This window comes from Schistocerca serialis, chromosome 5 (assembly GCF_023864345.2).
Source record: "Schistocerca serialis cubense isolate TAMUIC-IGC-003099 chromosome 5, iqSchSeri2.2, whole genome shotgun sequence".
Lineage (NCBI taxonomy): Eukaryota > Metazoa > Arthropoda > Insecta > Orthoptera > Acrididae > Schistocerca > Schistocerca serialis.
The window spans coordinates 627,673,027-627,689,894 of NC_064642.1; the positions used below are offsets into that span (position 1 = coordinate 627,673,027).

General features: G+C 37.8%; 1 protein-coding gene across 1 annotated transcript in view; it reads left to right on the forward strand.

Annotated features, from left to right (window-relative positions):
• Positions 1–16,868, forward strand: part of LOC126481073 (transmembrane protein 245) — a 255,825-nt gene that overhangs the window by 25,026 nt on the left and 213,931 nt on the right. Inside the window, exon 4 of the mRNA XM_050104559.1 lies at positions 11,260–11,674. Coding sequence (XP_049960516.1) covers positions 11,260–11,674 — 415 coding nt within the window. The remainder of the gene's footprint in view (positions 1–11,259; positions 11,675–16,868) is intronic.

A 16,868-nucleotide genomic window follows, 5' to 3' on the forward strand; every position in this document is an offset into this window, starting at 1 on the left:
GAACAATGAGCTTCATTGAACTCCATGTGCAAGGCTGGTCTTCTCAACCTTCTCTTCCAGTCACTGGAATGACCAAGAATGACCTCGAGTCCAAATGACGGGCATAATTTGTTCCAGTGAGTGCCACAATCTGCAGTTGGTTGCAGCCTTTTCCTTCAATGGCTACCGGCATAGGCTCTTCAACATGTTGAATAAAGCTGCCAGGCCTGCACATTGAGTGCATCTGGTATCTTTTCTGCTCCCTTGCTGCCATTTCCTTAAGGGATACCATCATTCGCCGTATGTTTGAACTGTTGACGATTAATAGCCTCCTACCCTTTTGCGTTTGCCTCCTCCTAACACTGGACAAAACTGGTTTCCCTAAAACAGGTGAAGTGAGTCCCACTGGCTCAGTTCCAGTTTCAGTGAAAGACAGCACCTCAAACTTGTTGGTTAGGGGGATCGGTACAACACTCTGAGTAACCCCTGGTCCCCATCCACCCTGTACAGGACACATAGATGAACCTTTGACTCTCATTCAGGTGGACAGTTATTTTTATTTTATTTACTCGTCAAGTTTCGCAGGACCAAATTGAGGAACAAATCTCCAAGGTCATGGAACGTGTCAGTACATGAAATTACAGCATAAATGTAATAACAGATAAAAATGATAGATCTTGTACACTCCGCAGAGGAGACAGATTCAGCAGGAGAGGATTGTACTTGTGATACCTCTAGAACATGTATTACAGGTACACGACACTCAGGAGCTCTTCCAACATACTGATTTATAGCAGCTGTCAATCGTTTGTCAGTAGTCAGGGTGAATTCCAGCTGTTTATGCATGCCAACCAACTCATCCCGTGTTTTGAGAACAGCATTCACAATGGTGGGGCTGCATTTTGGCTGGTGCAATGTGTTACAAGACAATGAAGAAATAACTTTGAATTAAGCCTACAGATTATCTTTTAATCTGTTGAGCTAAAAAAGCTGCAAATTCTCTTTAACAAGTGAAGCAGATACACAAAATGAGATTTCTATTAAGGCAACACAGAAACCTGTGGTAAAAAATAATATTTTCCTAAAACATTTTTATGTTGATTATAGTTGTTAACAAGCTCAAAAACAGAGTTAATTTATGTTAAATGCTGATAATATATAGGGCTACTCCTTTTTAATGGAAAACTGGATGTAACACGGTATGTTAGGTAGAAAATCTGCTGCAGTAACTAAATTACGAACACTGATTTGCTGCAGACTGTTCGTAGATTATGCAAAGGACAATGGTAGCTTTTGAAAATTCTCAAAAATGCACGTTTATTTGCATTGATATAAAATGAAATTCAGGTGTGATGTATTGTGGAGCTGAATTGTGAACAACAAATGCTGATTTGCTACAAAATAAATTATGTACGTAAAACACTTGTACAGGTAACTTGCAAAAAAATAGTTTTGTAAACATCCGAAAATTCTCAAACTAACCTATTTCTCACATAATTGTACAATGAAATTACTGAATGATTGTTTTGAACAAGGATAGGCCTACTGTTCTAAAAATTTTGAAAGAGCACAATTTAGTTTAAGCCTGCAATTGACGATAACAGTACTAGTTTATCACAGCACTCGCAAATGTTCATAATAACACAATACAAACTGGTATTGATGCCGTCAGAGAAAGATTACGCAGAAGCAATGTGAACAGAAATATATGTGAATCTAGAACTTTCTGTTGGCACATGATCTTGTACGCAGGGTCTCACACAAGGGAAAATTCGTAAGTTGGCTTTTTATATACAATATGTACAAGAACCAAGAGGGAACAATAAGACTGGAAGACCAAGAAAGAAGTGCATGGATTAAACAGGGTGTAAGACAGGGGTGTAGTCTTTTGTCCCTACAGAAAAAAACAGGAAAGTTCGAGAGTGGGATTAAAATTCAAGGGGAAAGGATATTAATGGTAAGATTTGTGATGACATTGCTATCCTCATTGGAAATTAAGAAGAATTAGGGGATCTGTTGAATGGAATGAGCAGTCTCATGATTACGGAATATGGATTGAGAATAAATCTAAGAAAGACAAAAGCAATGAGAAGTAGCAGAAATGAGAGCAGTGAGGAACTCACCATCAAATTGGTGATAACGAAGTAAGTGAAGTTAAGAAATTCTACCATGTGAAGGCAAAAAAAATAACCCATGATGGACAAAGCAAAGATGATATAAAAAGCAGACTGGCACAGGAAAAAAGAGCTTTCCTGGCCAAGAGAAGTCAGTTAGTATCAAAAATAGATTTTAATTTGAGGAAGAAATTTCAGAGAATGCATGTATGGAACACAGCATTGTATTGTAGTGCAACATAGAATGTGTGAAAACTAGACCAGAAAAGAATCTGAGCATTTGAGGTGTAGTTCTACAGAAGAGAGGTGAACTTGCAGAATTAAAATTCAGATGTCAAGATTGATAAAATTAACTTTTTCTCGGTTTGTCATTATTAATGAAAGTTTTATTTCTGAAGATATGAAAGGAATCACCAGTCCCATGCCTTACCCAGTAGAATGTCGCTATCACAATTAATAAGACCTGCCAAACATACTTCCATCAATTCCTTAATAATGGAATTCCAGAAGGCCAATATTTACATGGCAGAATAATCTGTGCAATGTTCAAACCACTCACATAACGATGGCTGGATGGTTGTCAGCAGGGAATACTCTTTATCCTGAGAAAATTTCAAGAATCGCAACTGTCCATTACTTATAAAAAGTCACACCCTGATACTGTGGTGCAGCATGTTAGTAAAGTTGAAGCAATATCACAATCTCTTACAGTTGTTGATGAACCAGTGGGAGATATAGACAAATTGCCAAAGTTTTAGGCAGACTTCCGGCGAAATACATTATGTTTGTTATGGCTTGGAACTCCTGTGATGAAACCAGACTGACTTTTGATAATTTAACAGGAAAGTTAATGAAAGAAGAGCAATGTTTGTCACAGACTGAAGAAACAGCAACTGCATTCACTGCTATTAAGTTTAACTTCACAGGGGATAAAAATCAGTGTTCACAAGGCAATTTAAGCAAATATTCTGTGAACAGAAAAATATTGAGTGCTGTTATTGTCACAAGGAAGGCCATTGCAAGGCTGAGTGCAACAGAAGACTATTTAAATTGTCAAGAGAAAGTCAAGACCTAAACGTATAGCTGTGAGTGCAGACATTAGAAACATTTTGATTACTAATTGTGGTAGCATTTGGTTTTCAGGTAGTGCTTTATGAAAATGTATGACTTCACACCAGGGATGGTTTTTAGTGCTTAAACCATTGGGGAAGTTCGAAGTTCCTTCCTAGAAAGTAGGTAATATAGATGTCTATGTTGATAATATTGCATCAGTCATGTTAAATGCACTAGTCAGTGGCGTATGACAACTTCTTACACTGGAGGATACATTATGTGGAACTGGTTTAAAAAAGGAAATTTTTTTCAGTGGGAGCAGCAGGCTCTAAAGATTTTTTAAATCACTTTTCATAACAGTAATATTGATGCATGAGTACTTAATAAGAGGCCTGTGACTGTTTTGTATGGGAAATATAGAATAAGCAAATTGTTCATCATCTAGCGTAGCTCTCTTATGGCACAAGAGGCTGGGAATTGCAAACTTTGAGAATATGAAGAAAATGGCTGATTGTGATTTGATTACAAATTTAAAATCAAATACAAGGGGCAGTCAGATGAAAACAAGACAGTTGGAAAAAAAAAAAAAGTAAACTGTTTATTATTTCAAATGTAATCATGCTAACTGTTAATACTTTTATCACACTGTGAGACAAGATTACGAATATCTTCATTGAAAAATGTTTGTGGTCACCTACGGAACAATGAGTGTACCCAGGCGTGCACATTTTTGTTCGAAGCCAATGGGGAGGGTGGGGAAGGGGGGGGGGGATAATTCCCATCCATGTGTTGCCAAGAGTGTGCTGACTACACTGCAGAAATTTCACTGCAAAGCCCTTACACATCCTCCATACATCACTATCACTCCTCATGCCTTTTCCATGTTTTTGGAGCTGTGACGAAAGGTATTCATGGCCCCTGATGTGCTTCAGAGGAAGAGATGCATGCCTGGGTGCAATCATCATTCTGTAGGCAATCACTAACTTTTTTCCATGAAAACGTTGACCATCTTGTCTACCAATGAGCTGTGAAATAATAAACAATTTACTTACTTTTTTTCCAATTGTCTCATTTTAGTTTGACTATTCCCTATACTTTAAGAAAATTATTTCGTGAATCATTTCAATATGGTGAACTGCATAGTGAGAGGTTGAAATTACAATTGCGAACTACAGGTGAATTTGTTCGTGATTATGTATGTGGAAAGATGCCACACACATCATTAGGTGGAGCCAACTATTTTGTTGTTTTTAATGATGATTGTATATCGTATGGATTTGTATATTATGACAGGAACAAAACTGACATTGCTTCTGTGCTCCAATAGTTTCCACGTTTGGCTGAAAGGCAGTTGGGGAATAGGCTTAAATTTACATGGGGTTTCAAAAAGAAAATATATATTTTGGATGCATATATCTATTAAACTGTAAGATATAAAACTGTGAAACTTGGGTCGCATATTTACGAATCTCTCTCAAGTTTGTATTACAGACGTTTAGTGTGTTCTCCACCAATGACAAGAACAATGGTATATTGATACTCGGATTCCTCCTGTAATTGGGTAAGCATGTACATTGTCACTGATGTTACGGCAGTATGGATCCAGTTCTTCAACACTTCTAGAATCTGTGGTAGTGTCGGTGCGTAAATGTTGTTAATGAAACACGACAGTAAGAAGTCACAGGACATTAAATCTGGTGACCTAATAGGACAGCTAAGAATTGCTAAGTCACTGGCTGTTTGGCAACCAATCCAACAGCGTGGTAGAGTTTCATTCAGATATTCACGCACTTGGCATCTCCATGGAGGGGTGCCTTTCCCTGTCTTGTTGAAAATGAAGTCATCTGTGTTCAGCGTCAGAAACAGCATTTTTTAACTTATCAAGATATTAGTGACTCATTAATCATGTTTCCACCACAGAAGAATGAGCTGTGAACAGATGAGTGGGTATTGTACAAAACTTATTGATTTTAGGTGAATCTTGTACAAGTTCAGTGTGTGCATTTGGGTTCTATACGCCTCAGATATGAACATTGTGTTTGTTTACATTCCCGCTAAGGTGAAAAGTTGCTTCATCAATGAACACAGTGTGTTATGTGAAAGTGTTATCATTGTCAACAGCATTTTGAAGCTCGTCAGAAATTGCTACACATTTGCTTTTGTTGTCATAGTACAGAGCCTGTAATGGCTTAACTTGTACAGCTTTGTAACCAACCAATGTCTCAAAACATGTTAAACTGTTGTTGTAGGCAGTTGTAACTGCCGACTGCCACAAGAAGTTGATTTTGCAGCACTACATTGGAAAGCAGTTTGAATTTGTGTGAAATTTTCTTCAGAAACATGAGGGCAGCCAGAACTCTTTCGTTTGTGTAGACATCCTGCATCTACAGACTGTGAATGTTACATCCATTTGGAGGATCAGTTTGGTACCTCAACCTGAAATGTCTGCACTGTAATCATAGAATTACATTTCGCAAACTCGGAAACACAAAATGATTTCTGCTGTGAAGTAGCCATTTTGCAACATGTGACAGTAATTAAGCAAACAAAGACCACCAACATCTAGCAACAATGAATATAAACTAGACAATGCATTTGTTCCTCCAATTCTTTCTGTGGCACAGCAATCGATAGTTAAAATAGCACAACATATATATATATATATATATATATATATATATATATATATATATATATATATTATTTCCAAAACTCCCTGCTTTAGGGCAGACAGTGGGACAGAGTTTGTTGATCATCAACTTCATAGTTGTTTCAAGAAGACAGACGTCATCCGTGAAACCAGTTTGGTATACACCCATAGAATAATGGTAAACCTGAACATGAAATCAGATCTATAGTGGAAAGTGCTCGCACAATGCTTCTTGGTTTTGGCATTCCAGGTACACTTTGGGCAGAAGCTGTCACATAGCAGTCTGTGCATTAAATCACTTTCCATCTAAGCCTACTTGTGATAAGATGCCATATGAGAAATGATTTGGAAAAGAAACATCATTAAAACATATGAGGAGGTTTGGAGCTGAATACTTTATGGATGCTCCCAAACGTTTTCAGTTCAAATTTCAAAGCATATCAAAGAAGATGGCAGTGACTAGTTACAGCAATAATTGTTTCATGAGTTGTGGACTTTAACGAAAATACCACAGTGTATCCTACAGAAACCAGAACCAGCAACATTTTGTTTGGATACAACAGGTACAGAAGGAGACGTAGTTCAACAACCTGTTAAAAATGGAGATGAAATGGAAGATTAAGGAGCCTGTGTTAGCAGAGAACGTTGCTCAGTTAGGAATGAATCTTAGAAAGTGTGATGAACTTCATCCTTCAGTTAGTTTCCAAAATTGTGTGGCGTGCACAGCAGTCATTGATGAACCACAAACTTTCAAGTAGGTGATGGTATGCAGCAACTCTGAGATGTGGTACAAAGCAGTGAAATATGAGATGTCCTCATTGGCATTAAATCATACCTGGGATTTAGTGGCTCTACTTCCAGGTCATCAGGTTGTCAGTTGTAAGTTGGTTTACAAGATTAAATGTAAGCCAGATGTTAGCGTAATGAGATATAAAGCTAAATTATGTGCAAAAGAATATTATGAGCAACCTGAACTTGATTGTGGAGAAAATTTTACCCTGTTGTGAGGTATGAATCAGGTTATATTTTTCTGGCTTAGAATGATATGGACATGAAGCAGTTTGATGTGAAAACTGTCTTAATGGTGATTTGCAAGAATATATTTCATGAAACAGCCAGAAGTTTTCAACAGTGACAATGCAGATTTAGTCTGCAGGTTAAAGGAAAGCCTTTATGGGGTGAAGCAGCCTCCTTGATGTTGGAATTAAAAATTTGTTCAGTTTATTATGTTTTTTTTTTTTTTATGGAGTAGGTATCATAGTAAAACCGGACCTAGAGGAATATGTGGAAGCAGTAGAATACACAAGTGATAGGGTGATGAGGATTCGGCTGAGGACAAGGAATGTAGTGAAGGACTTCATCCATGTATATACACCGCAAACAAGAAATAAAGAAGAGAACATAGAGTATTTTCTTAAGAGTATTTTCTTAAGAGTATTTTCTTAAGAGTATTTTCTTAAGAGTATTTTCTTAAGAGTATTTTCTTAAGCTATTAGTGAGTAGAATTACAGATGTAGAACCAATAGTAATAGGTGACCTAAATGCGCAGGTAGGCAAAGAAAGGCTAGGGAAGGAGGAGACCATTGGCCCATATGGATATCGGAGGATAAATGAGGAAGGAGAGAAACTGGTTGATTTCTATGAAAGAAACGGGCTGATTGTGGGCACCAAATGATTCCTTAAAATGAATAACCAAAAGATAATGAGATATGAATGGGGTGATAGATGGACGAAGAGGTGGAAAAGAAAAATCGGAGACAGTTGACGGATGTAACTGCACTCCCAGGAGATACTTTGGATGGAGACCATCGAGTGGTGGTGCCAAAGATGAGATTCAATGAATTGAAAGACATAAAGGAAGAAAGGGAAAGGAAGGAAAAGTGTGGGAACTAAAGGATGACATGGTACAATAAAAGTTTAAGGAGTTACTTAAACGTAAATTCTCTAACACCGAGTATGGCAATGTGGAAGAGGAATGGGTTTAGTTCAAAGAAGTGTTTGTAAGCTCTGCTGAGAAGACCTGTGGCAGAGTGCCCGGAAGGGCAAAGGAAAAGGAGACACCATGGTGGAATAAGAGGGTGAAGGAGGCAGTAAAAGAAAAGAAGAAAGCCTGGCATGAATGGAAGAGAGACTGAACAGCTGAATGTAAAAGGAAATACCAGGATAGTAAAAACAAGTGTAAGAAAATGGTAGCAGAAGAAAAGAGGAAAAGTTGGAAGAAATTAACCTGAGAGCTGGAAAAAGATGTTACTAGTGGTAAGAAGATGATATATGGAATTACAAAGAGTATGAGGAAGGAATAAACATACAAAAAGCTAGTGAAAGGGGAAAGCGGAGAGCTATTAATCCAACCAGAGGAGGTAAGGAAAAGATGGAAGAGTACTTTGATAAATTACTAAATGTGAAGAATGACAATGGAAAGGGAATAGAAGTACGGCAGGGGTCTGGAAGAAGAGGAGGATATAACGATATTAGAAGTGGAACTAGCTCTGAGAAAAATGAAAACAGGAAAGGCACCTGGGATAGGTGAAACTACTGTGGAGGTGTTAAAGGCAGCTGGACCAGTTGGGCTACAGTGGCTATATAGACTAATAAGATGCATTTGGACTCGAAAATGTGTACCTGAAGAATGGGGAAAGGGAGTAATAATCCCAGTTTTCAAGAAGGATGACAGGAAAGTACGTGACAACTATCGAGGGATCACACTCATATCCCAAGTAGCAAAAATAATGGAGAGGATACTAGAAATAAGAGTGAGAGAAATAGTGGAAGGGCAGTTAAAAGAGGAGCAGTATGGCTTTCATCATGGTAGATCCACAGTGGACCCAATCTTTAGTATGAGACAGTTGATGGAAAGACATTGGGAGTATGGGAAAGATCTGGTGATAACATTTCTCGACCTAGTGAAAGCGTGTGACAGTGTTTCCAGGGAAAAGGTATGGGCAACCTTGAAGAGAAAGGGAGTTGGAAAGCAAACACTTGAAGTCCTCCAGGTAATGTATGAAGAAAGCTCTAGTTGTGTGCAGACACCAGTTGGAAGAACTGAGTGGATTAGGGACTAAGACAAGGAAGTGTGATATCACCACTATTATTTATAATGGTGATGGATGAAATAGTCAGAGAGACTAAAGAAGCCCATAGAGGAAGGGGGATGAAGCTGTTACTGTTTGCTGATGATATTGTGGTGTGGGCAACAAGCAGTAAGGGTGTACAAAAACAAATAGACATTCTAAATTATAAGGTCGAGAAATATGGAATGAAATTTAGTGTGGATAAAAGCAAGACCATGGTGGTAACCAGAGGGGATAGAGAGGGCGAGGAACAAATTCATATTAAGGGATGAGATATTGAAATAGTGGACAACTTTAAATATTTGGGAAGTGTATTAATGGGTATTGCACGTTTTGAGACAGAAATTAGCAAAAGATTACCACAGAGTAGTACATTTTACCAGTGTGTGAGGGGCTTGGTGTGCGGAAGGGAAGTGCCAATGAGGTGCAAGCTTTTGCTATACAAGACTGACTTCACACCCTTACTAATTTACAGCTCAGAGACTTGGACTATGACTAAAAGAGAGGAGAGTAGGATACAATCCAGTGAAATGAAGTTTCTGAGAAGTGTGCTAGGGACGACAAGGAGAGACAGAATGAAAAATGAAGATGTTAGGAAGGAAATTGGAGTGGAGAAGTTACTGAGAAAATTGAAAGGAATAGAAAATGGTTTGGGAATGTGAAGAGGATGGGAGAGGGAAGAATACCAAGAAGAATGATGGAATTCAAGATTGAGACCAAGAGGAAGACCGAGAACAAGATGGATTGATACAATAAAGATGAGTTTGAGGAGGAGAAACCTGCTATGGAACCAAACTGTGAAAGAAGAATGGCAGAGAGACCGAGTAAAATGGCGAAATACCATTGAGAGCCCAACTGACCAGATGTTGATAAAGGGGAAACGAAGATGATGATGATGATGATGATGATGTTGACGATGATGATTATCCGTGTGACACCTATTGATTACAGTTTATAGTTATGTCTGAAACACTGCCAAGTTAATGAAGACAAGAAATCCTTGGAAAATGTACCATTTTGTGAGGCTGTTTTGTTTGCTGCTGCAGTGACAAGGCTTGACATAATGTTTTCTTTCAGTCAAGTGAGTTGGTTTCTGAACAACTGGGGATCTGATCATTGGACTCCTGCTGGACACATCCTAAAGTATCTTCAAGATATGAGAAACAAAGCTATTAAGTACAGTGGTTGTCAACTTCACATATACTTAGATTCAGATTTTGCTGGAGGCATCAGTATTCATTTAACGAGAGGCTACGCCATTAAATTGACCAGTGGACTTGTTACCAGGTCATCTCACAAACAAAAATGTATTGCCAGATATACAATAGAAGTAGAGGCTATTGCAACATCTGATGCAGGTTGTTGAAATCACTTGGCTTCTTATGTGCCTTGGGAAGCTTGATGTCAGCATGAAGCAAAGTACTCACCTTTTTTGTGGACAACCAGAGTGAATTACAGGTAAAGAAAGCAGTGAAAATCACAAACAAATTAAACACACTGGCATAAAGCTTTATTACATTCATAATAAAATAAATAACAGTTCTGGTCGTATTTCCTGTGTTAGATCATAAGATCAGTTGACAGACATGTTGACAAAAGCACTTTCAAAAGAAAAGTTAACAAATTAATTGCATATCTGTATCAAATATGTTTTTAAAATCAGCAAATTAGAGTGGAGTGAATAAAGAGTTGTCTGTAAACTTGCCATGTTACAAATCAGATAAAATCCCAAGCTTTCAATGTCTCCATCATAGTTGTCAGGGGCTAAGTTTGACTTGTGGAACTGGCAAGGCTCTCAGTTATAGGCCCAGCGATGGCATCTGATTGGCTGGATTATGTCATGGTGAATCATGGAACTGAAGTGATTACCTCTATGTCCATTGATCATATTTGTACACTCTATCCACCCTCACTAGCAGCACCGTTACTCCCTTTGAGCAATAAGCTATGAGAAGTCTTCCTCTGTACTCTTTCTTTGTCATGTGAATGCTTCCATTCATTGCTAAGTATGTAACTGGTGTCTCTCTTGTCATTTTTATCACAGGGTCTAATTTTCACTGCTTCTTTAATAACTGATTTCCAGCAGTTTGAAGCATGGGCCAGAATTGTTATAAGTTCAGACATAATCTTATGTTTATTTAACAGGCTGTGCTCAGCAATCTCTGATTTTTCAAAATTCCTGTATGAAGAGAGAGAGAGAGAGAGAGAGAGCGCATATTATTCTCAATGCATCAATGAAGATGGTTTGTTAGTGTCTTTCCTCCAACCCAACTATGTTGTCACATGTGTATTTGTGTTAAATTGATGAATGTCACTTGGATGCTGTAAAATTTTATCAAAGAAATCTTATAACCTACAAAGTATTTGAACTGATTCGTACCTTCTGATGCAGGTACTAGAGAAGGCAGAAAGAGAAGAGAGAGTAGAAACTGATGAACCTCAGCTCAAGGCTGTGGAAGAAACTGTGGAAGAACTTGAAGAAAAAACTGAAGACTCAAAGAAGGAATCAGCTGAAGTCAAGGCAGAAGAAATGGATATGTATTCACCAAACCGGGAGCAAGAACATGTTCGATTTTCAAAAGTGTCAGATGTTAATAATATGCGGATGTTGCGATACTTAAGAAGACTACAATTCAGAGAAAGTCATCCATTGCATATGCAAGAGCAGAAGAAACCTTTCATCACAAGTCAGACATATCTATGTTTACTAGCCTGGGCTTGTTCTGCACTTATTGTATGGAGATACATTTCATTCTTCTCAATCATCATTCCACCCCTGTTCGTCATCTACCTAGTTAAACGACTTGGTAAGTACATTATCTACATACTCGGTGTTGGTGAATTGGAAAATAATAACACTTAATGCCCAAACTCTTCAAACTTTAGAGGTGTACAATATTGTTGCGAGCATTGCCCGATTATTGTTATAAAGAAAGAAGTTGCTACGCATAACAGGTGTGCACTATCACTTGCTGTTGAAGGTGGATGCAAGGAAGGAAACTCATTTATTAACTCTCTTGTCTACCATTATTAGGAGAAGAGTTTTTATTTTTCTACGTTCAAGTATCAGGCCTTTGTCTTTTATGGCACTCAACTCTTCCTTGGTCTTCCCTGACTTCTTCAGCCTATTGGATTATAATTTCTAACCATGTTGGGTAGTCTGCTGCAGTTCATTGTGTCAAGTAGTTGACCATGTTTTCTTCTGTTGTCTTCAATTTAGAGTTTCTTACATTAGATATGTTTATTGCTTCCTAATGCCACTTTTTTTAATCTGTCTGCTCTGGTACAGCTTAAACTGCCCTAAAAATCCCATTTCAGCTTCCTGGATCTTACTTTCCTGTCGTTTGTAAAATTCATATTATTGAGGAAAAAGACCTTGTTTCACAAAGTGCCTAGCATTCAGCACACATTGGTCTGTTGATTACTCATATCATTTTGAACGCATCCCTGTTGGTTTTTGAACATTTTTGATCAAATTCTAAGTTGGTTTCTGATTGAATCATAAGTTGATTTTTGAATGTGTGCATAGTGCACGTGATGTCTCTGCCAGGGGAATCCCCATTGCATCTAGAAATAAACTTTCATGCAGACAAAAGGGGACGGGTCCATACGAACTGAGCAAATAAAGCCAAAGGGGTGAATGACAATCGCTGTTTATGTGGTTGACTGGGTTTGCAAATGATCAGCCTCGTTATAATTACTAGTGAATTCCATTGACTCAGACTGCCAGAGTGGAGATAAGCAACTAACAGGAATAACAGGCAACAAAGATTACGTATTGTCTTCTCTGTGTATCCAAAAAAATGAAATTTTGACAGAAAATTTTTGGCCATACCACTACACCACTAAGGGCCAGTTATACAGTCCCCAGCTAGCAGCCGCAAAAGTTCTGTTCTGGGAGTAGCGCGGAAAACGCGTTGCACGAATGTGTAATAATGCCTAACTGGAGAATAAATGCGGGATAACTAAACTGGTGATTGTGGCAGGGTTAGTGAAGTTAACCAGAGAATAAATTTTGACACCGGCAGGAATGGTTACAGAATTAGTGATAACAAGATTGTTTGTTAGAATGAGGAAGGAGAAGTAACGGGTACTCACACAAATTATGGAAGAATATGACGGTTCCAAATTTATGTAAAAATTTTGTACTACTACTTGTAGTAGGCCTAATAGGCATTTGATGTGGTACCTCGTGAATTATATTCTGTCATGTTATAAAAATGACCATATGTGCCAAAACAGTCTTGTTTATTTAGTGTGTGTAGCAATTGCTGCACTATTAGGCAGGCCTTTTTCGTTTTATGTAGCAGACAGTAACAAAATACACGTAATCAGATCAAGAAACCACACCAGTCTTGGTACTGTTTGTATAGACAGCTTTTCTAATATTAGACAACAACATTTCGTTTTTTCATGTAGCAAAGTGTTGACGAACTTTGATGAGGTACTAGATTCTTTCCCAGAAAGGAAAGTATGCCATATAACACTGTGGCAAGATTAGAGAGAAAAAAATTGGTAGGACCAAAGGATTGATGAAATGTGTACTGTCTTGCTTGTCTCTAGTCTTTTCTGAATTTATGTATCCTATAATTAATTTTATGTCACACAAAACAGCAAGTTATTAGCTAATAGGCAATAAAGAGTGCATATTTTCTGAAGAGTTCTTGTTCTGCCGGTTACAAATAATCCCATCCAGTATTAATTGCGAGATTTTTTAAAAGAAGGGCAGGATGTCAAAACAGCCGATTGGGAGCAGAAGAGGCACCACAGGGCATTTTAATTTCCACTGACCTGAATATAGTTTGGTGGCACCCATTGCAAAATTTTATATGTTTGAATTCCACGGAACGAAACATAGAGACGTGCGGTGAAAGAATGCTGTGTGAAGAGGCGTGGCACTGCACTTCGGCACACTTAAGACCAAATAACCTGTCTTACGTTCCCTCAAACGTATATGTTTTATGTATCAGACTCTTAAGAAACAAGTGCACTACAAAATGAAAATATTTTTGAAAAGTCGATTTTTTGAATTTTTGGCGTCCTGCCTCAAACACTCGAGGGAGGAGGCGCCACTATCTAATATTACCCTGGTCCGGAAATATCGTAGATCCGGACCTGATGCACAGATCAGTCTGAGTTGTAGTGGGAACGTGGTAGTCTCCACGTGACCCGTATTTACTTTAAGTGATCTCGCTGTTTCCTCTTTTTTTATTGCTCTCCCGTCAAATGAAAACAAAACGGATTTCTGTGACTGGGAGCTATAAAGTGAATTGAAATACATTCACATGATTACGGAAGGCTAAAATATGTTATTAGTTCCATATTTTATTTTGTTTCCACCTTTCTGACAGTCAAGCGTTAATCGCCTTGCGGAACAATGAAGTTATTTTTTTCAGTTTGTTAAAGAAATTTGACTTTTATTAATCTTTTCTGCTGAGGCAGTCAATTTATTTGATACGAAGTGTTTAATTCCACGCTATTGGCAAGTTTCAACTGTTCGCTGCATTTCAAGTTCACATTTTCATCTTCTAGCACGCATGGTTATTATGCCTTAATAAAGAACTAAACCTGAGATAATACAGTACTGGTACTCCAAGAAAATTATATCTGAATCTGCGCATACAAATGTGCACTTTAAGCCGAATTATACATTTTAGTATGGTTCGCCTAATTCCCATGCTCTTGGAGTATCCTCTAATGTTTTCTTTTATGAAATAATGTAAGCTCTTTTAATGTTGTACACGTTATTGTAGCTGCGCAAGCATGGCGACACCTGTCATCTGGTGCAACTGCTGAAACGAATCTATTTCTAACAGGTCGCGGGAAAATATTCTGAATGGTTGTTTGAAAAGTGTTACTTTCAAGTAAAGTAAATTTCCTTTTACACAAGATGAACTCTGAGTGCGAATGTCTGATGAATTTCTTAAATCACAGAGCATTTGACTCTCATTCAAAAATCAAATCTTTGAGGATGACCATTTAAAATATTTTCGAGCCCAGAAGATCAGACATTTATGTCATTGTTAAAAATTTTACTGGCATTTTTTTGTGATGTATCTTAAAGTGTAACACGCTCAGAAAAGATCAACATTATGTGTGAAAGCTTAGCTTCTCTTGAAGCTTATTAATCTTAGAGACCAATGCTATACGTAAAGGCTTTTCTTTTGTTGTAGCAACACTATGTACATCAATTTAAACCATTACCTTTTCCTATTTGTGTGTTCGTGCTACTTAACAGTGATGTTGCCATTGGCTGACTACATCACGTGTCCTATGCTCTGAATACCCGCTGTCATCGACTGGCGAGATTGCTTGACATGAGCTACGACTGGCTTACAAAAATGCATTGCAATGTCGGTTTCAATCCTTTGGAAAGTAACATGCAGTGTTTAGTAGAATTCGAATTTATACTTTCGTAATACGAAATATGCAGTGTATGTGTTGCTGCACATCAGACATCTTTCCAAAACGTGTTTTTTCCCCTGAGTTTCGTTTTCTAAAGTGCTGGGAAATTCTATGCCGGTGTGTAAAACCACAACCATTGAAAGGATTGATAAGTTTTACAGTTCTGAGGAAAAGTATACTGGCCATTAGTTGCAGTAATTCTTGAAACTTTTAAAGTATACTGTTACTTAACACGTAAAAAGTGTATTTTCATCCGGGAGAAAGTGTATTTTTAACCGGGAAATCTGGAAAAAATCCGGGACTTTTTTTTTCCTTGTCCACGTATATACCCTGTTTATATATTTATTAAAAAGTGTGGTTAAAATGCTGTTATACTCTTGTCTTACAGCCCTAGTGCTGTCAGCTCTCCATTCATATCTAATGTGATTGTTGTGTTCTTGTGTAAGCTTTTTAAGTTGTTTATTAAATGGAATGGGCACTCATTATTATGCTCTGCAGCTTTATCTGTGTTAACTTTATCAAACACTTTTTCTGGACCAAAAATGCTTACTGGCTCTCATGTTTAAATTTTTTATGTTTTTCAGTGACCTGTTTCATCACAAATACAGTGTCTGTTGTCATTTTCTTCAAGGAAATCCATTTCATTCGTGACTTAATAAACATTGTGACCTTATTTTGAATGTGCTAATCAGGATCCAGCATAAGTCTTGCATGCTGTCTCCGGGAAGGAATCCCTCTAAAATTTTGGTAGTTACTTCTATCTCCTTTTTATTAAACATTAGGTTAAAAGGGTTTATTGTAGCCATAACTTAAAAATGTGTCCTACCAACCAATCCTTTCTTCTAGTCAAGTTGTGCCACAAATTTCTCTTCTCTCCAATTTTATTCGGTACCTCCTCATTAGTTACATCATCTACCCATATAATCTCCGGCATTTTTCCGTAGCACTGTATTTCTAAAGCGTCTACTCTATTCTTGTCTAAACTATTTATTGTCCATGTTTTAGTTCCATACATGGCTACACTACATACAAATACTTTCAGAAAAGACTTCCTGACACATAAGTCTTTACACAGTGTTAACAAATTTCACGTCCTCAGAAATGCTTTCCTTGCGATTGCCAGGCCAGTCTACATTTTATATGCTCTCTGCTTCGACCATCACCAGTTATTTTGCTCCCCAAACAACAAAACTCATCTACTACTTTAAGTGTCTCATTTCCTAATCTAGTTCCCTCAGCATCACCTGATTTAATTCGTTTCCCCCCTTTTACTGCTTACTCAATATACAGATTGAATAACATCGGGGATAGGCCACAACCCTGTCTCACTCCCTTCCCAACCACTGCTTCCCTTTCATGCCCCCTAGACTCTTATAACTGCCACCTGGTTTCTGTACAGATTGTAAATAGCCTTTTGCTCCCTGTATTTGACCCCCGCCACCTTCAGAATTTGAAAGAGAGTATTCCAGCCAGCATTGTCTGAAGCTTTCTCTAAGTCTACAAATGCTAGAAGTTTAGGTTTGCCTTTCCTTAATCTATCTTCTAAGATAAGTCATAGGGTCAGTATTGCCTTGTGTGTTCCAACATTTCTATGGA